This window comes from Taudactylus pleione, unplaced genomic scaffold, assembly GCF_031769625.1.
Source record: "Taudactylus pleione unplaced genomic scaffold, aTauple2 ptg000095l, whole genome shotgun sequence".
Classification (NCBI taxonomy): Eukaryota; Metazoa; Chordata; class Amphibia; order Anura; family Myobatrachidae; genus Taudactylus; species Taudactylus pleione.
This window is the reverse complement of record NW_028284497.1, coordinates 310,006-335,377: the sequence shown is the minus strand read 5'-3', so window position 1 is coordinate 335,377 and position 25,372 is coordinate 310,006. Positions and strand designations below refer to the sequence as shown.

Genomic DNA, 25,372 nt, shown 5'->3' with positions numbered 1-25,372 from the left:
TGGTCATGGAAACCCAACTGACCACCAGGAAAACCTGATGGTACATTGAAGTATGCGGAACACAGACTCATGGGACTTCATCCCATCTCCAAGCGCCACTGTCCCCGGTCAGTTTGTCTTAAGCATGACCCGGGTTGCAAGTCCTGGGAAAAACCGTGCTATGGTCGCCCCTTTCAGACTTATGCCAGACCCGGGTTGATGCGTGTTCACACGCAAACACCCGGGTTTTAGGCTTAAGTCTGAAAGGGGTAGAGGTCACCCCGAAATGCTGACTACCGGTCACTCACTTTGCGAGTGATTCCTACATACGAGAGTAATCTCAATGCAATCGCTGTGAGTGTGGAATGCGGCTTTTGGACATGCGCAGTAACAAATCTTCTCTAACAAGGGCCATAAGGGGCCCATACATCTGCGATGGATTGCCCCAATTCCCTGTTCTGCTGATGCTGGGATATCCGGGAAATCCAACGTGCTGGACAATCTCGATTCCGACCCGAAAATTGTAGAAATCGCAGAGATGGGGATTTTTAACATGTTGAATTTACCCGATTTCACGACTTATCGCCTCTGCGTTCTTGTACGTTGGATAAATCCGATCTCGGCAGAACAGGGGATTGGGGCAATCCATCGCAGATGTATGGGCCCCATAAGACACATGCACCACTTCAGGTTGGATAAAGATTGCGTATGCGCAGTTTAAGAAAAGCCGACACATAAGCAAGAGCATGAGACGCCAGGGACCATGTAAGTGTATCACAGGTGCAGCATCTTGATTTTTTTAATAGATTCTATTAATACCTTGTACACCACATCTCCAAAATCGACGCAAAACACGCGACTCATTGGCATGTATATCGATCTTTAATACAATTTCTATTATATAAAAAGACTGGAGATCAATGCCCATCACTAGCAGATATGGCAATGTAGCAGTAATGACAGGAGTGCAGCCAGTGTCGTGGGTGTGTGTGTGTGTGTATATATATATATATATATATATATATATATATATATATATATATAGATCAAAAAACGAGCTGGCACATCCTTAAAGTGAAGAAATATTTAATCCATCACAACTCAAGATAAGCATCCTTCAAGCCCTTACACGTTGGGGTTTGACCTGTGATAAGTATTATATGGATGTTTTCAGTGTCGCTTTATTCTGCTTTTTTTGTGTCCAGTCACCCCTATGCCCTGACCTCTCTTTCACAAATATGCTACTTTTTTGAAGGATGCTTATCTTGAGTTGTGATGGATTAAATATTTCTTCACTTTAAGGATGTGCCAGCTCGTTTTTTGCTCTACACAGTAATGGTGCATACACACGATCAGATTTTTTCTTCAGATATGGACGATAACGATTTAAAAATCGTTCAGTCGTTCATATCTGAAGGAAAATCGTTCATATCTGACATGCCTGAACGATGGACGATCAACGATGCGCGTTCCCGTTTGTCAGATAACGATATCTGACATCTGATGGGTTTGCAGTCAGACTTGGATGATTCCATTCATTTTAATGCAGTCAAAAATCGTTCAATCGTTCAAATCGTTCAAAACTTTGGTCAAATCGTCCAAATCGTTCAAATCGTTTAATCGTTCAGTCGTTCATCTGACAAATCTGACAAGTCTGACAAATCTGACCGTGTGTACGCTCCATAACATGTTATGTGCTGTGCACTCCCACTGTCTATATTTGAAGTGTGTGCTGTTCTGGCTCAGGAGGATGGATATATATATATATATATATATATATATATATATATATATATATATATATAGTATGAGTACAGAAGCTGAGCACCTGGTAATGTAGCAGTAATGACAGGACTGCAGCGTGTGTGTGTGTGTGTGTGTGTATATATATATATATATATATATATATATATATATATAATAGTGTATGAGCACAGAAGGAAGCTGAGCACCTGGTAATGTAGCAGAAATGACAGGAGTAAAGTAAAAGCGGCGATAATGATGTCATTCAAGCATAAACCTCGCAGAAAAGGACTCTTTGCTCCATATTGAATACCCCTGATAGCCTGTTGCTAAACTGTTATATAAAGAGCCAGACTAAGGGGTCTATTTACTAAGCAGTGTTAGGAGACAGAGTGAAAAGTGATAAGGTGCCAGCCAATCAGCTCCCAACTGTCATTTTTCAAACACAGCCTGTGAGATGATAGTTGGGAGCTGATTGGCTGGCACCTTATCACTTTTCACTGTGTCTCCTAACACTGCTTAGTAAATAGACCCCTAACTCTGTCATATGAAAATGGGATGCTGGCCCAATAGCTATGAAGTAATTGGTCATTGACATCACCTATTACTGGAATGACCCACATACAATATGCAGCCCAGGCTGGGGTGTCCCGTAAGACTGTCAGAGACTCACGGGAATAGCAATAGCAGCAGCACAGGAACGCCGCGCTCCCCTGGACACATTATATTGGGTAATAATAACCCACTAAACACACCTGACTTCCGCCGCCGCGGGTTATTCTCCATGGTAACGTGTCACTTCCTGCTTCGAGTTTCCGTCATTGGTTGCTCCGAGTCCGAACCCGGAAAAGGGCGATCAGCTGGCACCCGGGCATGTGACACCTCGGTGACAAGTAGGCACAGTGACCCTCAGGGTATCTATCCGGGTGTGATATCATTCAGGGGCGGAGGGGAGCAAGGGGCCTGTAACCCATGTAGATGAGATTTTACATTCCCCCGGTGTCTGAGAGCCGGATTACGTGTCAGGTGTGGCCGGCTCTCCCCGTACCTATCGTGCGTCAGTGTTAGTGCTGTAACTTCCCCCGGTGTTAGGACACATTAGATGCTGCCTTCCCCCTGATTACCGGTGACGCCTGGCAGTATTGTTATTATAGACATCAGTATGTGTGTGGTGCTGTGAATTGGACGGGGGTAGTGTGTAGACATTACCGTATTATCTAGGTTACTTATACTGGCTGTGAGAATATTTACAGTATATTTGTATTGGGAAGTGGCTAATTTTAGCAGTTCACATTCTCATGTCTGACATTTCCCGTGCCCCTGCTGTGCTAGAAAGGGTTATACAATAAAAATACTTTTGTTAGAAACAGTGGGAGGCATTAGTATGTGATCTAGTGTAGTGTAGTGTACACACTATTTCATCAGCAACACATGAAAAACATTGAGACTGAAGCACAGTGTGAGGATATATTTTTAGCACTACACATGCTGTGGCCAAGAGTACACAACTCAATCACTTAATGGGCGTAACTGTGTGACAATGGGATACAGACAGGTGTCAGGATTCCAGTGATGGCATCCCATGTGCCGGGATATTGACCGTCTCCCCAGGTCGTTTGCATGTAGGATAAGGGAGTAGGTAGTTAGGGTTAGAGTTTAGGCTGCGGGGCGGGAGGGAGGGGTAGGATACTTACAGACAGGTGTCGGTATCCTAACCCAGTCGGGATGCCGGCGTTGAGATTCTGACCACCAGGATTCTAAGCGCCAGAATCTCGTGCCCAACCTGAGTTATGTATACTGTCCATTTAAGAATGGACATGATACATAGCCATATGATTGGTAAGCCAAGGGTCCCAGCTAATCTTGTGTTGCACTCGTTGACTGAAACACCCATTTTTATTTTAAATGTCTCCTAGGCCACAGGTTCTCAAACTCTGTCCTCAGGACCCTCAAACGGTGCATGTTTTCCATGTCTCCACACTAAATTAAGTGAAATAATTAGCTCCACCTGTGGACCTTTTAAAATGTGTCAGTGAGTAATGATTACACCTGTGCATCTGCTGGGTGACCTGCAAAACATGACCTGTGTGGGGGTCCTGAGGACCGAGTTTGAGAACCACTGTCCTAGGCCATTCACTGTTGCTGTGATTGGGTTTAATACTAACAGGAGTTCTAGAAGCTTAGGTCATATTGTCATGTTATTGGTAGATACCAATTCCCTACTTTTTATATTAACAGTACACATGCATAAGTAGACAACATAAATATAAATGAAAAAAAACATAAATAATGAAGTTACATGACAGAAATTATTTGGAACCCAGCTGAATAAAAGTTAGGACTCTTTGATGTTTTGTAACTAATATATATGATTGTTTTAACTCCCAGTTGTACACTGCCATTGACATTGGCAGTGTTCCCTATAAAAGATGTCCTCATATATAATGCTGTTTCTCATCCTTGTAGATTATGAGTTTTGCATCGCCAGGTCAGGACCAGCTATCGTTTCATCATGGACAGAATCTTACCCATTTTCACGCTGACCATGTATCTTTCCAACTCCAAGGATTTCTCTACCACCCAGAGAAGTGCAGAAGGAACTGTGGATTCTATGGAAACCCAGCATGGCATGGGTATTGTTCCAGGTGCTGGATCCAGAAGAGACAGCAAGCTCAGTCTCTTACAAACAGGTGGGAACAATCCCCATAATAAAATAGTTGTTTACTGAGTAGTCTTTAGTGTAGACAGAAGACATTGACATGGGACAATGTTATCTGACAAATAGTAGCAGTTACTATACGTCAGATAACATTGTCCCTACTAGCTAAAGTGTGGCACTAACATATAAAGCATGGGTTCAAAATATGTTTCACAAATAGATTGCAATAATAAGCTCCCAACTTCTATTTAGTAAAGTATTCATATGACAAGTGAACAAAGATAGACGTTACATTTTATTATGTAGTTGTTCCTGTAAACTCAGTAGTGGTTGATAAGTAATTTAATTTTCAGAGTAATTATTTGCATAACATTGTATCAGTCCTGGCCATGTGACTTTCCCTGGAGGTGTTACAGAAGGTCATCTTTCTTACACATTCATGTACAGGCAATTACACAAACTGTTGTAAACCTGGCTTTATAGTGGCTACCAACAGTGTTCATTTTAAGTTGATTTAAAGTTTTTTTTGTACCTTTTAACAGCGCTCCCATTCATGTCCGTTACATGCCTTTGACTACTACTGGAATAAAAGCTTACCAGTGCTGGTGTATTTTTACATGTGTATACCTATGTATCTTAAGTGTTTCTGTGCATTAATACACAAACTTTCAGAGAAAACTTACTTAAATATAATAATTAAAAACAAAATATTGAAAGTAACAATCAGGGAGTAGACAGTGCATAATGGTTCATGGACAAAAACGTATTGTTGAGCTCCTACTTTGCAATATAATCATCAATAAGGAGGAAACCTAAGCTCCAAGTGGACCATCACTAATTCTTCAAATCGGATACTCTTTGCCCCGAGGAATTGGGGAAAAAATGGCTTCACAGCCCTAACTTGGAGACTTCTTTACGTAGCAGACTAGCCTTCCTGCCCACCCAGAGGAGAGCAAGGCATCCCCAGTGCTAGAGGAGGCTACTACTGAGAGCAATACAGAGGGCATTGAGCATATAGAAGCCTTACTGATTGGTAGCTGGCAGGCATTTGCTAGATACATCACGTTGTCTCCCTGGTAGAATGTCAACAGTAGGTGAGCAAGCAGATGAGCTGGTGCACAATCTCCCTCGTAAATTTGAGGAGAATTGGGAATAAACTCTACCTCTGAGGTAACCCAGACACAGTGCAACAAGTTCAATTCCTTGCCTACAAGCCATGCTTCTCCTACCACATGGCCCATTACAGTTACGAGGTGCACCTACTGCTATTTCACACACACAGACCACTAAAGCCCAGGATACCTAACACCAATGCAGCTGGGAATACAGTTCTCCTTCAGAGGGGATACAGTCTATGCCTACCTAGAACAAGCTAAGCAGCAAGACCCATTTCCATAACCAAACAAGGAGACCTCCGACACGTTAACCTGATGCCTTAGGGGCAACTGTATCAATAACAAGGTTTTGTTTCCACTCCCAAAATTAGATATAAGAAAAAAGAGGGATATTACCTTAGATGCTAAATACAGTAAAACAATCTATCGCAGAAACCAATACAATTAAAATTAGAAACCTTAATTACAGATACAGGATTGCTTGCTATGGGCAACAACTTCACTTCTAAAAACCACCCTTTAGTAAATATACCCCCAGGATACCAGACAATTAAATTGGTGAACTATTACAAGCCATACAGACTCATGTAACTCATCTTTCTGCTGTCCTCTGGCTTTGTGTTGTGTACATTCCTATGTAATATAACAAAATATTCCTCCATTTTTCTGTCCCTCACCATCATGGCCAACTCTGACTTGGTATCTGAGATTATACTTGCCACCGTTAATGACTCTTTGCAAATGTGGACCTTCCTGCATTCTTTATTGGTTTCCCCAATTTGAAGCATATTGTTTTAGCTTCCCTTCCCATCCATTTTTCTTTTCTCCAGATAAGTGACAAATGTGTACTTGTATGTATGTATGTATGTATGTATGTATGTATATGTATATTCCAGAGCCTTGCTCTGCTGGGGCCCTATTGCTTTTGTCGGGGTTCATATGTATCCTGGCTTCCCTGCTAGGGATGCGGAGCCCTCAAGCTGCTATGCCTATATATCACAATGTATAATGTGAAGTGGTTAAACTCCCCACACAAACATGTATTATTACTTTGTGAGATAATAAGCTTGCTGGTCCAGACATCCATCTTATCCAGCAAGACCTTTCTCCTTACATATAAACAATATCCTATGGTTTAATGTGATCTTTCACTATGTTTCACAATCATTAATGCGGAAGGTAAGTATGTTATACTTGCTATACATGTATGTGCCTAACTGTAATCATGGGGCCTTACTGAATAATATACTTTAAAACCCACTGCTAGATAAATCAAATGAAGGCATGTTTTCCTTCACTGGTAAATTGATTCACTTATAAAGATATGTACATCCCAATACACAGAACTACACCTTCTACTCCAGAGTACATTAATCCTGTAATTGATTTGATGAGGTTGACTGACATTAGATGGAGACTGAATTAATCTTTGCCCCATAGCTCAACCATAGTTGGCAAAATCCTACAGTACCTTGCCGACTATTTCAACACTAATACAATGAAGATTCCAAAGTGTATTTAGGACAGAGGTACTGCTCTAAAATGGATCTAATCATTTCCTAGGCCAGTGTCAGTTCCATTGGGTCTGTATGGGCAGAGATGATTTATAGACCTTAGCTAATTGTTATAGCAACCTATATAATTTCGGAATGCTCATACTCCTGCCATGCTGTGTTCTCAAACTTTAAAACAAATTAGTCAAAATTGATAGCACTTCCTTTAAACCTGTCCTTTTCCCTTTATAGAATCATTGTCTTACCTACAAATTACCAACTTGTACACTTACATACATTCATTCATTCATTTTACCACCTCCAAAAATAGTTAATATACGTTTGTTAGCTAGTGGCCTCACATCCTAGCTTTACAAACTCCTTCAATATACAGAAGGACCGGTATATATACCAATGTGCGAGGATGATTACTGATACTCTCCAGTTTTATAAAGAGTGGAATAGAATTTGAGCTACAGCAGCTATATCCTCTATTTGTGTAGTCTATGTACAGTGTATATGGTGCCTAAATGATAATATATTTTATCATCTGTTTCACCATTACTGGAAAGAATGTGGAGGAAGAATTACTCTTCTACATATCTGTTTGGACTACCCTTTGATCAGATCATTCTGGGACAGTGTTTTCCCCTTACTTACCTGAGCCATGGCATGCTCTTTGCCAGCAGATTGTAAGTGCTGTATTCTAGGCATAACCTTTCCCCATCTTCCCTAAATCTCAATGTACTGGTCATAAAGATCCTACAGTAAGCAAAATGCCTGATAGACACTTATTAGAAACAAATTTCCCCCTGCTCCCTTCTCAAGTAACTAGACCTAATTGGTACTACATGGAAATAGAGAAACTCATTGCCTTCCTAAATGATTCAGTGACTCAATTTGAAGGGATTTTGTTGCCCTGGTGTCCAGTATAGTTATCTGCTGTAAGGAAGTGCTGTTCTATGTGTGGGTGCTTCTTAATTACCAAATGTCCTCCTCCTAGATCTAGAAATTGAAGTGTGGATAGTCAAGCCCTGGATTCTAGGTTATACTTTCTCTGCCTACCTTCATCTTAATTTTCACCCATACTATTTTATCCGCTTTGAATTTGTATATCCAAAAGTGGTCCTCACTTCACTTTTAGGAATCACACAGGAAATCTACAAATGAAACCAGATACGATAGTGACCACACAGCAACTGAGCCGAAAAGATCATATTGAAGAGAGCACAAATGACATCAAGAGCGAGCAGCAATGTACCCGGAATTCAAATACATACCAAACTGTAACCAGTAAGTACTTTCTTTTTTACTTGGGTCACATTTGCAAACATGCATTTGCGGATATTATTCTGTATACATTAAATGCGTTCATGTAGTATGAAGAGCAAGAATTGTAGTAACTGACAGTATTTACTTCTTTTCACTACTAGATGAATGTTATCAGATGGTTCTTCTTATTAAATCTTTATAGCCAATGACTTAGAGATTGTAATGTAACTTAATGCACGGCTGAAATGTAGTGTCATTGCTACACTGCAGACCCTGTTTGCCATCTTTCCCGGACGTGTCTTCTCTCACTGACTGAAGGAGACTTTTCTGACTTCCTCAAAGCTCTGCGCAGACCTGATGCACAACAGCTATGGACTCACTGCACCAATTTCATACAAAGGATACAAAAGGCTGAGGTCAGTCTTGTTCAGCAAATGTGGTTATCAAAATGTGGAAGGTTGCATGGAAAGTGTTGGTATGCATTTAGAAAGACTATTTCACTGTTTAAAAAAACAAAACATAATGGAGACAATATACTAGTTTTAGTCAAATGCTGACATTAATACTGACAAAAATAGACCGGCAGATAAGGTTCCATGTCGGCTGTTTGTCAAAATAATTAAAGGGAATTTGACAGAATAACGCCTTAATACGTCTCGTTTCAAGGCGTTTGCATGGGCAGGACTAACTGGGGGATGTCAACTGGAAGCAGTGATGTCTGACTTCAAATGCACCATTGCTTAGGTATGAAAAATTTAGTTCAATAAACTCATGACATCATAAGTGTGATATGTACATAGTGTGCTACAGTGATAAGTTGTATAACCTTTGTGATTATAAATCAAGAGTAGTGAAATCACTTAAGAAACTTTTACTGGAGCAGATGGAACATTAATCGGGAAAGGCCAGAGAGTGGAAAGTGCAGAAGAGTTTGATTTCACAGGTTATGATTGATGGAACATATGAGGCAGATATATACATACATAATTTACTAATTCTGGTAATCACAACGCACATTCACAGCTGTACCAATCTTATCCTTAGTATTATAGTCACAGATTAACAGGGGGCAGGGGATGAAGAAGCACGATCCCCTCATCTTCATGAACTTGTTACAGCACTGGCAGAAGTGACATTTCTACACATCATTTTGTGTTCATGGGTGAAAATATGAGCAGTTGTGTGAACCTGAGGTGTATGTTACAAATGAAGCTCTTTTTCACTCATTTTGTTTTCATCCTTTAATCGGTGTTGTCACACTTCTAGTGTTACACCCAAGCATTACACCTTATCACTACTTCAAAGGCCAAGAGTGTGGCTGAGTTACAAATCAATCATACATGTATTGCAGAATCTAACTGTGGATGAGAAGACAGAAGAAGTCCAGACCTTCTACCAACATATTGTGGCCCACTACCCTGGTGAGAGGGTCCATTTTATTCTCTCATGGCACTTACAGATCTAATTTGCCAGCGTTGTTGTCACAGTAACTGGTTATCGTTCATCTGCACATAGCGAAGGTTTTCGTTATTTTTGGTTTGAGCGACCTGTGAATTCAGTAAGAGTTTTGTGCCTCAGCAATATCCTACATTTTTAGCTAATTGACTGCTTGTGTTCTTAAAAAGATTGGTGCCGCTGACAAAATTCCTCCCTTGATTACATGCAAGTTCTACTGTAGCTATTAAATGTATCCATCACCTTCCATTTACTGTCAACTTACATAGCCCACCACTCCATTTCGATTAGTTTATGGGTTGACTTTTAGAAAATGTTGCAGCTTCCTTATCTCTTGTAGACCACATGTCGGAGGAAAAAGATCGATTGCTGGATAACATTGAGAAACTAGTGATGACACGACTGTATAAGTCAGTATTTTGTTTGGATGGTTCACAAGATGAACAGAAAGATCTTTCTTTCCAGAACCGCATCAGGTAAGTGATCATCATTTTTCCCCAAATACCGGACCTAATGGGTATTGATTAAATGTTGTTTTTGCTGGAGAGCAACAGATGGTGCAATAAGAGATGTATAAATAGAGCTCTTTAGGTAAAACGTGAGTAAGAAACGGTAACTTGAGACTGCCTGTGATTTAGTGCATGTGTCTGTAATGAGCAGAATTTTTTTTTTTTCATTTTGTGAAAACTACAAAACATTTGGTTATGATGATGAATAACCATTCCCCCTGGGCAGTGCCCCACTGTAGTGTTCCATGTGACCACCTTCTCTTCTCTAGGTCACTGAGTTGGGTCACGTCCAAGATGCTTCAGCTCCCGCTGGTGGAGGAAAATGAAGAAGTCAGAGAAGGGATCCCTTGTGCTGTCACTGGTAAGATGGAAATCTCACTGTGTGTTACGCATTAGAGCCTGGCAATATAAAGTAAAGAATAAAAAGCACAAAAGGAAACCATAGAGATAACAGTCTGGTAAAAGTGATAGCAGACATGAATAAGTTATTAAATTAATGTCATGCCAAGGTTAAAAACCACTTTAAGTATTCTCTCTCTTTCTGTATTATTAACGATTTGTCCATTACTTATATTCACATTGCACTGCATTATGCTCTGTAGCCTGCTGTACTTCTCTGATGATGTGGTATGAAAAGTCTGCATTCAGAATGTCCCCGCCAGAATGTTAACAGGTTCAGAATTTGGACAACTTTATGTCAACGACTAATATGTCGACAATAAAATTCTGTTAAAATTTTAACATGTTCATAGTGCTGACATTTAAAATGTCAACATTAGAATATCGGCATACCGTTTTTTGCTTAGTTTACTTATTCCTAACCTTAAATAAAAAATTGTAAGTCGACATTCTATAGTCGACATGTTAAACATAAACATTTTGAATGTCGACACATTTAGCTTGCATGCCTTATTGGTTGTCAACCTAAAGTTCATGTCGACATTCTGACAGTGTCCCCTTCTTCGCACCTTGTCCTTATAGAAGTTTGCTTAATGTTGCATACATGACTCCTTGTAGGTTCTAGTAAAAACTCAGATCGACCTTTTATGTGCTAAGCATTAGGTTTAGCTTGCATGCCTTAATGGCATTTGTACATCTACCTTTATGTGCTAAGCATTAGGTGTAGCTTGCATACCTTAATGGCATTTGTACATCTACCTTTATGTGCTAAGCATTAGGTTTAGCTTGCATGCCTTAATGGCATTTGTACATCTACCTTTATGTGCTAAGCATTAGGTTTAGCTTGCATGCCTTAATGGCATTTGTACATCTACCTTTATGTGCTAAGCATTAGGTTTAGCTTGCATGCCTTAATGGCATTTGTACATCTACCTTTTATGTGCTAAGCATTAGGTTTAGCTTGCATGCCTTAATGGCATTTGTACATCAAAAGTAATGAAGCCCTGTAATAACATAGTCTAAATCTGGCCTGGTCTACACTAACCTCTCTAGACACTGAGGACCTGATTAAGAGATGGCCGCAATACCGATATATTATTTACACAGATTGAGCAATTATTTGCCATTCCGCACGCGTGTAAGCCTCACTGTACATATGCTGCAATTGAATTGTGAATACGCTCACACAGAGGATTCATTTGCAAAGTGAGTGGCAGGTAGTTAGTGTTTGGGGTTGGGTAACGGATGTTGGCTAGAGAAACGCAGGCGTGTTGGACCTATTATCTGGGTGTGCAGGAATAAGCCACTACATTCTTGCTCGCAGCAGGAAAGCCCTCTGCGTGTCTGGAGACCCGCTATGTCTGCAACAGCTGAGACTTATGTTGGGTACACACTAGAGGATATTTTGAACGGTTTGGCCGATTCCAACACATCGGAACGACAAATCGTTTAAATTGTCCATTGTGTACCCACTATCATGATGCCGATGCATGCTCGCGCGCGTCGTCGCTCTGTTGCTGCCAGCATCAGCAAGTATGTATGCACTTACACCCCCGCCGAGTCCGTATCGAACTAATGTGTACCCAGCTTTACTCAGAAGGCTGATAGCAGCCTGATCTGTGTTTTATGTTTCTGGTTTTGTGTGTGAGCGGTGGACGTGAGATACTGTCAGTGGACGTCTCTAAGCACTGAACAGCAGGTGAGTCATCAGCATATTTTCGCAACTGTGATCCGTGAGAAATCACAGCTGCGATGATATTTGCATCCATCTCTGAACCAGACCCTCAGTCCCAACTGTTGGACTGCAATATCTTTGTCAGAATTGGCAATACATGTATATTGATGAGACTACATTAGAGGGCTCAAAGAAGAAATATAGATGCATCATCGCCCTACCGCATCTATTACACATACTGTATACATATTTATATTCACAACATGAATCACTGTTAACTGTTTTACTCCTGTCAGTGCATTTCGGTTGGTGATGAGCCCAGTGATTTTCATTACAGGGCTCGTAGTCTTAGGGGCTGTTTTTTTTTTTTTTCCTTTAGCACCTGACCTCATAGAGGCACCAGCTCTGTACTTAGGGCCTGATTCAGAGCCGCTCGCAAGCAGCCGCTCGTTCATTCCGAGCGATGTTTGCCCAACTGCGCATGCGTACGGATCGTAATACGCATGCGCGAACCAGTCAGTGCGGCCGAAAATCGTTTGTTCGCTAAATAGCGAATGCCTGCTATTTTGAGTGACAGGAGGAGGCGTATGTGGGTGGTAACAGGGGAAGGTGCTTGAAAACGGGGAGTGGAGATCAGAACGCAGGCGTGCTTAAAGGTCAAAACGGGCGTTTTATGGGTGTGCATAATTAATACAGCAGCGTCATTGACCACGTCACTGGGTTATTTTATAGTCAGAACTGCTCGCAAGATTGTGGTAGGAAAAACCAACCACAAGAATAGCGAGCAGTTCATACGCTGGTCGATGTACTCGATTAATCTAATAAATAGCGGACATGATGTAGGATGCGAGCGGCCAGGGGGCGTAGTTTTCCAAAAAACGACCGCATGTTTTGTTCGCTCGTTCAGACCTAGAGGCATAAACAGACCGCAAAGAGCGAACGGTTCATTTGAATAGCCACCCCCTTTTTCCTGAACGAGCGAGAGCTAATAGCGTCCGGCTCTGAATCAGGCCCTTATAGTCTTCCTGTTATAGTGGAAAACAGCCTGCCCTGTCCAGTGCTGGAGCTGGTTGAGAATTTGGGCAGAATGCACAATGCCTGTTTCTTAAATGGTTTGATTTTTTTATTTATCTATTACTTAGTCCCTTTCAGTGGTTTGTCAGTCACTTTCACGACCACCTCATATATTTGCAATAATGCAACAGCAATAAACCATGCAGTTAGCCATGGCATTGCAAGACTTATGAGTGGTTTAGTGTTAGCATTACACATGGACAACGTACACTGCATGGTGGCAGCAAAATCACCCAGCATTAGGATTGTTTGATGGTTTCTACATTTGTACTTCTGAAGAATGGACCCAAAGTAAGTAAAAATGTTTCTCCTTGGCACAAGAGGTTGGGCCAGTGGTCTGCAGAGGAGGCTGGACCAGTACTCTAACTAACCTTCATGTGCAGTTTTACTAAACTCTTTATTTTTAAGTAATAAGGTGTTTTTGTTTCCCCAATACAAGTCTGGTGTTTTTCTTTTTTTCTATGGTTGACAAAATGTAAATTCTGAACGGGTATTTTTTATATATTTGCATAAATGATCCTAATCATTAGGGTAATATACTATATATCCTTTGTTGCAGCTCTTGTAGAAGTGGATTCTAAGAGAGCTCCCCAGGACAAGCTTTCCTGTGTCTCTAGGGCTTGTAACTACCTGTTCAAAGCCATCCAAAGCTGTAAGAAGGAGCCAGCCACAGCTGATGACTTCCTATCTTGTCTAATATATACAATGCTCAAGGCAAACCCACCCCGTCTGTTTTCTAACATGCAGTACATCACCAGGTTCTGCAATCCAAAGCGACTGATGACAGGGGAATGTGGGTACTGCTTTACCAACCTTGTGAGTATAACAAAATGTTTGGATATGCTGGTACATGTAAATTTATTTCTCATTTATTTCTCTTTAATCCTTGTTGGGGTCTATGAAATGCTGAGGTATAGAGACTCATCTGGAGCTTGGGCACTTACAATTTTGCTGTAACAGTCTAAAGTCTTCTCCCTATTATACCGCTGCAACCTCCAGGATACTCAGTTTATTAAGATGCCAGCTGGAGCTGGTGCTTAATTGCCGTTCTGCCATTCACAACTGATTTATCTCAATATTGTTTTTTCTGTCAATTTACATCAGTCGGCGTCTCCGCAACGGCAGCGGCTGTTGAATGCCTGAATGTTGCAGAGTAGGTACAGCAGCCACCCACCAGCTGCCAGCATGTGACTGAATCTGAGGGAGGGGGAGTGACCAGAAAGCTGTGCCTCTAGCGCCATTGGACAGTAGGAAACTGCACCAGACCGTGTACTGGAGGCACAGCTAAATGTTAATGGCTCCCCAATAATCCTAAAGAGGGGGGCAGGACTCTAGTTGCGATCATCCCTCTTCATCTGGATGTGCATAGGAGGACCCCAGTGTTCTGAAGGGGAGGGTCATGTGGATGCTCCCTGTCATGACAGCACTACAGTAGGCAAATGGAGGCTGGTGGGTCCATCATTTTGGTCGATAGCTATCTTTTTTTGCTGGGCCCTGGGATAAAAGCGCTTCATCACTGTGAGGGAAGCCTTTTGGCAATCTTCCCTCACAGCGGCTAGCCTGCCAAAAGACACTGATCCAAAGCTAGTCAACTTTCTTCTCCTATTAACCCTCCGACAGGGTATTATAGGGTGAGGTGTGCGTGTTTTGTGACTGGGATTCTTTTCGGTCACTGTGCTCTGGGGTCTGTGTTTGTTTTGCAGTTCCACATTTCAGCTTGTTATTCTGCACTTCAGGTGGCCTCTCTATCCTCCTTTACCATTCCTGTGATGTCTGCTAAGGGGAGTAGTACAAGGCTAAGCCTGAAGAGGGAACATCAGTAAGGTTTTTTTATCTGTAATTCCAAATTGGCTAGTGACCGATATATAGGAAAGGGGGGAGCTTAGACTTTTAGAGTGAAATTTAAAGGGTCCCCAACTCCACCTGAGCCTCTATTAGCCCAGTGTTCTCCAGTGGACTCCAATTTAATGCAAGTATAAAAATGCTGTATGTAAAAGTAACATGTTCTTTCCATGTATGTTAGTAACAACGCTGTGATTGCACAACCACTAGTACCACCTTCCTGCCTTATATGTGTTTAATATCATCAAAATATTATTCCACCTTTTAGAGTTGCAGAGCTTTCCTTATTGATGGACTGCACTAACAACGGTTTTAAACACTAATAATCATATACGTGCTTACTGCTTGTGATTTTACTGACAATCGGGGATAATTTCTATCCTTAACTTTGTGATCTGAAATCCCTGTATGATCATGTTTCTGTAAATGTAAGATTACAGATTTCATATGGTGTCTGCTTCTAAATGCTTTGATAGTATTAGTTCACTTTATTATACAATTTTTCTATTATACCAGAGGTTCCCAAACTCTACCATTACAGTCCAGGTTTTAAGGATAACCATGCTTGGGCACAGGTGACTTAATTAGCACTTCAGTCAATATGATTTAACCATCTGGACTCAAGCATGGATATCATTAAACCTGGACTGTAATGGGGAGTTTGGTAGACTCGGTCCTATACCATGGCCAATAAAAGTAAAGGAAATCAGTATCTGAAAAAAGTGCCTATATTTGTAGTTACAGAGGGTCTATATTATGCTAATTAAAGTTACCAGTGAGTGAGGTTCTGCCTTTCCTACATGTGCATTGGTGTGCTTTTGGCTATTGCTCAAGTTTATTTATCCCCTAGGGCAGAGGTTCCTAAACTTGGTCCTCAAGGCATCCTTAAGCTGGATACACACCGAACAGATATATCTGTAGTTCGAGTGCAGGTATATTGGGCATCGGCTGTGCAGCACGGCCAAGATGGCGTCGGTCACAGATATATCGCTGGTACACACTGGCCGACGGGCACCCGATATATTGGCCGATCTACTAGTGTGTACCCAGCATAGGGGCTGAGGTTATAAGGATATCTATCCATGGTTGAGCACAGATGTTTAAATCAAAAGACTGAGGTACTAATTAAGTCACCTCTGCCCAAGCATGGTTATCCTTAAAACCTGGACCACTAGGGTGCATTTAGGACCGAGTTTGGGAGCCTCTGCCCCAGGGATTCTATTCAACATTCTCTCTGCCCTAATTCCCTGTATAATATCTATCTTGTACTCTTTTCTGTTTTATTCCCACACTGTTACGCTAGTGTGTCATAAACCATATAAACCACACCTACTGTACAGTCCTTTTTGCAGGTTGATTTTTTTTTTTTTTTTCAGCCATTAGAAGATTATCCCCTTTAAACGTAGTGATTTTAAAAGCATTAATTTTTAATTACTGAACAATTGTTCTTTATAAATGTAAATAATAATTCCTATGTTGCAGCTGGAATCTCCTTGCTTTTAAACCCAAGGGGATATCCACACGTCATCTGCACAGACTTCAGGGACATCCATAATGGCCTTAAATGAAGTAACCATATATACCACTATTATGTTTTCTTGAATTGAAACGATTTGTAATACTCACAAATGGCTGTAATGGATGTGCTTATGTTAAGAGTATCCATTTGTAATTAAGTCTGGATTGTCATCCAGGTTTTCCTCTGAGAGAAGTATCCTTGGCTAGTGAGATCATGCGAGAAATGTAGAGATCAATTCAATAAAAGAGCTAGCAATATTTACATCTCTCATTGACAATAGTTTGATTTATGTCTCCTCTAGTGCTGTGCGGCTTCTTTCATCGAGACTTTGGATGCCTCATCTCTTGGACTGACACAGGAGGAGTACAATGGTTTAATGCGGCAGCAGGATTCAGAAGTAAGCACCATTATTTCAAGCATTGAACAGAGTACAGTGCAGCAAATACAACGGAACAAGAAACTTTTGTCTGCATTGCGGCACAGACAGGATATTCTGATCCAAAAGGCAGAGTGCCTGGGAAGAGAGGTGAAAGCCTGGCCTTTGTTTGTACAGGGAGAGGTCCAGGAAATCATCCGCAAGTTTCCTTTAGAAACTAAACAAACTTCAACTAAAAGCTGTGTTTGATATATATCTATTTCTACCGTATGTGAGAAGTGTGGCAGGTTCTACAGACATTCTAAGCTGCTATTGACCCACTTCAATGTGAGCATGTGATGAAGGATATTTCTTAAAACATTTATTAAATTGTACATAATATTGGAATTATGCGACTTTCATTATTCTGGTACTAAGATCCTTTTGTAACGATACTGGAACAGCAATAATGCATTTAAAAAAAAAAATTATGCTAATAAATGCACGATTGTAGCCTTTTTTAAATTATATACTAAATTATAAACCATCAATTATATGTTTTTAATTTCAGCATAATCCAGATAATCCTGGATTTCTTAAATAAAGTCAAATAAATAAATTCTGATTGTACTTTCAAAGTGACGTTACCCCCAGGAGATCTGCAGCAAGCACTGGTGTTTGGGCTATGGTTAGTTTGAGGTTACCATTATAAGAGAACTCCATCCGAAACTGAGCATGTCGTTGTGGGTGAAGTTTGTTAATTTATAGTAAAGTCCAAAGTGGTGCAGAGATTGTATAACCAAGCAGTACCACCTGTAGGCTCTGACTGTCCAGCACTATCTCCTCTGTCTGCTTCTACGGCGGGTGAGTTTATATACTTCTTCTGAGTTGTACACTAATTCTGCTACTGCGTCTGTGTACGCAGCTGCAATGCGAAAATATGCAAATGTCGCAGCCACCTGGAGATGTATTGAGACGTCCACCTGCGGCTTTGCAACACCAAGCATCTGCGTAAATTGTTGCAGCATATGCTGTCTTTTTCTCTGAAGAAACAACCAGTCAATACAGGTTGAGAAATGCATCAGAAATCAACACTGACCACTGTGTCCGGACCAAAGATTTCATAGACCACTTTAAGCAAAACCGCTAATTGAAAAATCCCCTTTCTGGATTTAAATGCCGCATCTATGAGACACAGATACATGGCCACCGGAGGTGAGAGCTCCAGCACTGGAGCTGGACTAGATTCAGCCGGGACCGCTAAGTGGAAACCCTTCCCCTGTATCCTGCACTGTGTCTCAAGGACTGAGAGACACCGCTGCATAATTGCCGGGGGTACGAGCGCTAACACATCAGTGGATTAGATCCGGCAAGTCCCTTCATCGGACACACGGACCCCATTCCAGGAGCTGATACAGACCCGGCCAATAACACCATCGGTTATACAGGCTTCTCCAGATGAACTGACTTGGACCGGGCAAGTAACTCCGTGCACAGAGCTCTATCTTTCTTGGTGTATTTTTTTTGGGTTAAACCAGTGGAGTCAACAAACGGCCCTCTGATGATCATACAAATATTGAGCTTGTAAAATATTAGCAGTACAGGTATCACCGATTCCTTGGGTTTCATGCTATATCAGCTGATTCTGGTATACAATCGGGAAGCCGGCTTCCCGACTGTCATATCCCGGCGAGGGATGAAATGCTGAGCGTCTAGATGTAGACTCCTGACATTTCCCCGACGCCGGGAGACCGGCGCCCAGCATCCTGATCGAAGTGATGTCGGGCGCCGCGAGCGGACAGCCGCGCGGGGGGGAGGGTTAGGTTTAGGGCACCCGGGGGGGACTTAGGGTTAGGCACCCCCCCCGGAAGGGTTAGGCTAGGGGGAGGGAGGGTTAGGCACCCCCCCAGGGGACTTAGGTTTAGGCATACCACTTCATTTTCAACATTGAACAAGGAATTTTTAGTGGTGAGTGCACTCCCAAATCTACTTTCAATATGATATGAGTACTTTAATTTTTTATATTTTTAACTCTATTTTTATGTCTAATTTATACAGTAAGTTGATATTTATCCAGTTTATACATCTGGATCCTGTGCTGTCATATTTATTGAACAAAGAGTGCAGCCTGCTGTTTCTCATATGACATATTGTAGCAGGAACTGACATTGCTACATCCAGTTTTACAAGATACAGTTACAATTTTGGAGCAGTTGTTACAATAGGAGCATTCATTTGAACAACATATTATTATTCATCTTAGTGTTTAAACCAGTGGATTCAGTGGTCAATTGAGTAATTATCATTAGTGTCATTCATTCATATTTAGATGTTTTTATTCACAATTTTGGAATAAATCTTTCTATATACATTTTTCAATCTATTAGCTCTTCTCCTTTTCTATGTCTTCCCTTGATAGAAAGATTGTGAGAGGAAAGGAGCAACCTACAAATTTGTCCCACGAGGTAGAGGGAGGACTAGAGCCGACTGGGGAACTATAATATATCTATTAGGACAAATGGAGAAGAAGCAGACCTCTTCAGATCAACTGAGGGGGTATAAGACCAGAGGAGCATAACCAGTAGGGTGGGTTGAAAAAAAAAAAAAAAAGAAATTGTGAGTTTGAAATTCCAATAGTGCGGAAAACAGTAACTCGTGTGCAAAATTTCAGCTTAGTCGTGTAATGTTTACTATCCCCAGTGGGCACTTGAAGTTTTGAAAATTTGACACGGGGCCCGGAGCAACATACACACTGTGTCCTCTCTAGTGTAGCTAGCAGCATTGCTGTGCTGTGGGGACTGCAGAGAACACTAGATTTACATATACAGTCCGGCTCCAGAGTCTATCATGCCCGGCACTGGTGGGGAGGCCACTGAAGTGAGTCCAGTGTGTTACAGCCAGGCAGTGAGGAGCAGAGACACAGCTGACAGTGTTAGAGTGTGTCTCTGGGATGTGTGAGTGACTGCTGCTGGGTGAGGGCTGCGCTCTGATTGGCTCTCTGAGACTGTGTTGAAGTTTTCTTCACTTTGGAGTGATCTATGACTGATGAGGTGTCATTCGGAGTGATTGAGACCTAAGTCTTGCAAAACTGCAGTTGGTATGGCAGCAGTTTTCCTATTTGACATACAATATTGATCACTAATGAGAGCAGTGTTTGGAAGACTAATGCGCATTTGTGATGAGGACCTTTCAAGCTTTGATGGCTTAAAATCCTCTTCGCCGGTGACTGAATCACTTTTAGATTCACTAGAAGAATGTTGTTTGTTAGTTACCATCGCATGTAAAGTTTTAATGGTGGAAGTCCAGCCAACATTTGATTGTGGGCTTCCGATATACTCCCTCTCTCTTAGAATATAATATTTTATAAGTCAGAATAGCTGAAAATAGTGCCAGACGGTCTCATGAGCACACACGGCAAATATGGCATTTTGTGGAAGATTGCACGGACCACCTCTTAAATGTCTACTCCGAAGGTTTGAGTTCAACTGAAGCGTTTTCACCTAAAAACAACTTCGTTGCCAAAATATGTGCCCCAAAACCATGCCTTCACCTGATTACAAAATATCCTAATTTGTGTCAAATTTTCAAAACTTCAAGTACTCGCTGGGGATAGTAAAGATTATCCAACCGAGCTGAAATTTTGCACACGAGTTCATGTTATAGACCCACAACTTTTCAGCACTATTGGAATTTCTAAATCATAATTTTGTTTTTTTTTGACCCACCCTAATGACCAGACTTGCAACTGGTCTAAAACAACACTTCTTGATAATTTAGGCAAGGCCAGGCTCCCATCATGCTTAGAGAAAGTCATATGACCATAAGCAGTCTTGGGGCAACTCTTTTTCCAAATTTAAAAAGAAAATTATCCAAGCCGTTTTTTGTAACATATAGGGATTATTGTGAGAGAGAGCCATAAGTTTAGAAAGCAACATCATTTTCTAAGCAGAGCGTTGGCCCAACCAGGAGACCTCGTGCTTGAGCTTAGAGTCTGCTAAAACAGTCATCTGTGTAAGTCAGTGGTACCCAAACTTATTTGTTTTTTTTAAATCTTTTTATTAGAATTTTAACATAAGGCACTTACAAAGGAATGAGAAAACCCATCAGTAGACAGCATGTCCATACATAAACACTAATCTACAACAAAGCGTGATTCTCATACATTATATAGAACACCTTTATAAGGTGTTGAAGCTGGATAATTGGCTGAGACAAGATCAGCTCAAAATAAGACCGAAACTACGCCATCTTGCGAATGGCCGCAAGACACCATTTTGGAAATGAGATCGGCAAGACGCCATTTTGCGAATGACCGCTCAGCGCCATTTTAGCTAAACTCACACTTAAGTACATATGGCGATGCTATTATTAGCATTAAGCGATCGCATCTTTTTCCATACCTCATACACACATTAATACACACAGTTGCGCTGTTAAAATGTCGCATATTAGCGAATGCATAAGGCCCAGTATGAAAACTCTATTCATTAGCTTAATGCGCACGCATCTGTCCGAAGTTAACTAGCGTCTTTTCCCATATCCCTAATACTTACATAATGCACACTTACACAAAAGGTTCCATAGCTATAAAGTAAAAGATCCAAGTTTTATTCATTTATTACAAATGCTGTGAAATAAAGGCTATTTTGGTATCTAAGGTTTAATACGTGATAAGTAAGCCGTGTTTGGTATTATACTGATCTGCACTCTCTCAACAGCTTCCCGGTATCATCGGTGTGGAGATCGCAACATGCATTCGCCAACTTATGGACTGTAGAGACTTAACGCACCAGAATGTACATTTTAAACCAACAGCCAAGATTTGCATGAGGCGAGGTGTCGAAGCTGAGTAATTGGCTGAGACAAGTTCAGTTTAAAAATGAATCGCGGCGACGCGATCTTGAAAATGAGATCGCAAGACGCCATTTTGCGAATGGCCGCCTAAGCGCCATTTTAGATACTCACGTTTTAGTACATGTGGCGATAATACTATTAGCACCATGCGATTGCATCTTTCACCATTTCTCATACACACATTAATACGCACAATTGCGCTGTTAACTAGTCGCATATTAGCGAATGCATAGGACTTTGTATGAAACCGCTGTTTTATTAGCTTTATGCGCACGCATCTGCCCCAAGTTAACTAGCGTCCTTATATCAAACCCCGAATACTCACACATTACATATTCACACATAAGGTTTAATAAGCTTTAAAGTATATGATTTAAGTTGGTTCAGTTAGTTTAAATGCTGAGAAATAAAGATATATGATAACTAAGGTTTTATATATACTAGGAAAGTCGTGTTTGGTTTCGTACTGATGCGTACTCTTTCAACAGAATTTCGGTACTATCGGTGTGAAGATCGCATCATGCATTCTCAACTTATGGACCGCAGAGACTACAAGCAACAAAATGTATATTTCATGAACAACTGTTAGGATGTTACAGGGGGCGGGAAGGGAAAGACCCCCAGCTGTTAGAGGCAGGGAGAGTCTATTTGAACCAGCCTGTTAAATGCTCTGTAACAGATGCTTCTCCCCTGGGAACCAATGACATCAACAACAAACTTCTCTATTGTCCTGTCTATTCTGGGGGGGTATAAATATGTGTGCTCAAACGCTGGGTTCTTAGTCTTCATGCTGAATGACGAGGGGTCTCTTGCTGATGCCTATCTTCGGGCCTGGAAGCGCTGCGTATGTATACTGTACTTGGGTCTGTATAATTCCTTTTGCGCCTAAATTGTGTCTGGATCAATTGCGTCTGAACTTTTACTTGAATAATACTTGTGCTTTGGAACCACAGATTCAATGTCTAAGTTTTTATTGACTGTATGACTGCGTACGCAAATTAGCGTCATCCTCAGAAGGTATAGGCAGGTTATCAGAAGGTATAGGAAGGAGTGTATAGAGGGTCTGATCCAGTATCATTAGGGGAAACGGAGGCAGCAAGCTGTTAGAGGTTGTTCTGTGTCCATTTGAATCAACCTGTTAAATGCCCTGTAACAAACGCACCACGATGGGGAACCAATGGGATCAGCAACAAACTTCTCTATTGTGTCGTCTATTTCTGTAAGGGTATAAATGTGTGTGTTGTGACCCCAGTCTGGAGTCTTCTTGCTGATTGACGTAGGTTTCTTGCTGATGCCGGGATCTGGTCCAGAGCGCGTGCGTATGTATGACTATCTTGGGTCAGTATAATTCTTTGTGCTAAATTGTACTTAGATCACAACGTGTAACTGACTGTACTTTACTTGAATAATACTTTGTGCTTTGGAAACACATGTTCAAGGTCTAAAGTCTTTATTTTACTGTATGACTGCGTACTCAAATAGCGTCATTTTTAGAGGTTTATAGGCAGGTTTTAGAAGGTATAGGTAGGTGCTTATAGAGGTAGAAATCCAGTATCCTTAGTTGGGGGCTCGTAGAGTGAGGTCACTTACCTACTCACACGATATACCTACGGTTATCGATATCTCACCAAAGGGTGGATAGTGGCCACACGCAGTTTTACCTGCAACCACTCGGTGCTGAGAGATCGCTACCCGTTATCGTGTGAGCAAGGGACGCTGACTAGAATCCAGGGACAAGAAAGGAAAAATATTGTTTTCCTTTGTTGATAGAATTTCACGCTAAAAAGGGTGCTGCAGCATTGCGCACGCGGCTGAGTCGCATTTTTGCGTGCGCAATAGAGACGCACAATAGCGTATCGTACTTCCGGTAGTGCTGCCACGTGTTTGAACAAAGCTGTTCAGTTTACATTTTTCAATTATTGCCAATAACTGGGTTAACGTGTATTTTACTGCACAGGAAAAAGGTGTGTAACTGTGAGTACTTGTTTAGGGTGTAACACGGGACCTAAATGTTAAGGGTATCGTTGGACCCTTAAGTGCTAGGCGCAGGAGTTGGCATAGTGTCTCGGTAGCAGCTTACCGTTTACTTTACACAAAGTAGATGTATGGGTTGTTATTTTTGTTAGGGTTCGGCTCCCAGCGTGATTATAGCGTTCAGTAATCAATGTGTGTGCTCTGTTAGGCTTATTTGAACACTATAATTGAACCGCATAATTTTGGTTAAATTGTGATTGTGAGCTGGTGAGAGGGTGGACGAAATCAACTGGAAAACAAAGGGTACTTTGCTGCCCCTAGCAGTTGAAAGATAGTCAAAAAGGGATTGCTGAGCGGAAGCGGCCTTTACTTCCGTAGGTGAGTGGAAGCGTCTAGAAGTCCTCCATAGGGTTTGCGGATACACCCCTTTTCAAAGGCGTCCGCAGGTAAGTGAAAGTATCTTGATTGTCTTTCACCAGTTTAAATTTTTATTGAAAAACGTAGGAGTTGTCCCAAGATGGGAGCCATGCAAACAATAGAAATGTTAGACAATGATGTGCTGCTAATGGAAGCGCGGCTTGGATCGGCCCGTCTTATTATGCATACTAAGTACGGTACCTATGCAATAAGGTATTGTGACGTATGGTTTAAAATAACGATGAAGAGTGTTAGACCGTTTCCCAGGATTGGTAGTTTTGATAAAGATGTATTTGATAATGTCCGGGATCACATCAGTCTGATGCGTTCTCGAGAGAAAAAGGTAAAATATTCTGAATGTTTAAAATTGTGGCAGCATGAAGGGGATGCGTGGCTTAAAAAAGAACGCATTGCCAGCAAATATACCCACGGCGCTGGATTGCAATGCGTGCGAGCCGCAAAATGGCGCGCACGTGCAGCAAGGTAGCGTTGTGGAAGGTATTGCCAGTAGTTCACGTGCACCACCCCCACCTTATGTGGATGGGGGTGCAGGTACAGTTATTGAAAAAACTCATAAAAATGTAACAAGCAATTTGTACCCTCTCTTAAGTAACCATAAAGAAAATGTTTATGATGTGGATGATGAGCCTATTGTCATGTCTGCCGTTTCCCATGCTGTACACATGTTAGATGCGGCACCACGACAAGCCCAAGTGGTGCTACCATCTCCATCAGTAGCAGCACGGGAATTGTTACACTCCTCTGCGCCCGTAGACAAAGTTGTTAATACTATACGTAGCAGCAACAGACTAAACCCCCAGCCAGCTAATAAGGTCAAAGGTAGCAATGGGGCCGGTCTGCATCCCATTCGGACAATCACTGTTCCGAATGGGAATGCGGATGCGAACGGAGTTGTACCTACAAGGGATGTGGTAATGCATCGTCCTTGGACAAGAGCAGAGCTAAATTCCATCATAAATGATTTCCCCGATCCCAAGAAGGAATTAGCCAAATGTCAAACATTTTTGAGAAATTTGG

The 25,372-nt window shown here is 41.5% G+C and overlaps 1 protein-coding gene across 4 annotated transcripts; it reads left to right on the top strand.

The window, feature by feature from the left end:
* Positions 1 to 2,506: 2,506 nt before the first annotated feature.
* LOC148526446 (rab5 GDP/GTP exchange factor-like) lies at positions 2,507 to 17,655 on the top strand. Of its 4 annotated transcripts, none has more exons than XM_088470192.1 (9): positions 2,507 to 2,636; positions 4,189 to 4,412; positions 8,134 to 8,282; positions 8,532 to 8,677; positions 9,613 to 9,682; positions 10,057 to 10,192; positions 10,495 to 10,586; positions 13,933 to 14,189; positions 17,036 to 17,654. In XM_088470192.1, exons 2-9 carry the CDS (start codon positions 4,192 to 4,194, stop codon positions 17,357 to 17,359), a joined length of 1,395 nt encoding a protein of 464 aa, XP_088326318.1. In that variant the 5' UTR covers positions 2,507 to 2,636; positions 4,189 to 4,191; the 3' UTR covers positions 17,360 to 17,654. The 4 variants fall into 4 exon arrangements, with proteins under 4 accessions (XP_088326318.1, XP_088326319.1, XP_088326317.1 ...); XM_088470193.1 differs by having other exon boundaries at positions 2,508 to 2,615; XM_088470191.1 differs by lacking the exon at positions 2,507 to 2,636 and adding an exon at positions 2,654 to 2,748 and having other exon boundaries at positions 17,036 to 17,655.
* Positions 17,656 to 25,372: the final 7,717 nt, after the last annotated feature.

Bases quoted from the DNA above. Each gene is read 5' to 3' on its own strand.
- LOC148526446 (XM_088470191.1), top strand. From the start codon at position 2,701: ATGAGATTTTACATTCCCCCGGTGTCTGAGAGCCGGATTACGTGTCAG. The intron at 8,678-9,612 runs GTCAGTCTTGTT...CATGTATTGCAG, and splicing joins AAAGGATACAAAAGGCTGAG to AATCTAACTGTGGATGAGAA. The intron at 10,587-13,932 runs GTAAGATGGAAA...CCTTTGTTGCAG, and splicing joins GATCCCTTGTGCTGTCACTG to CTCTTGTAGAAGTGGATTCT.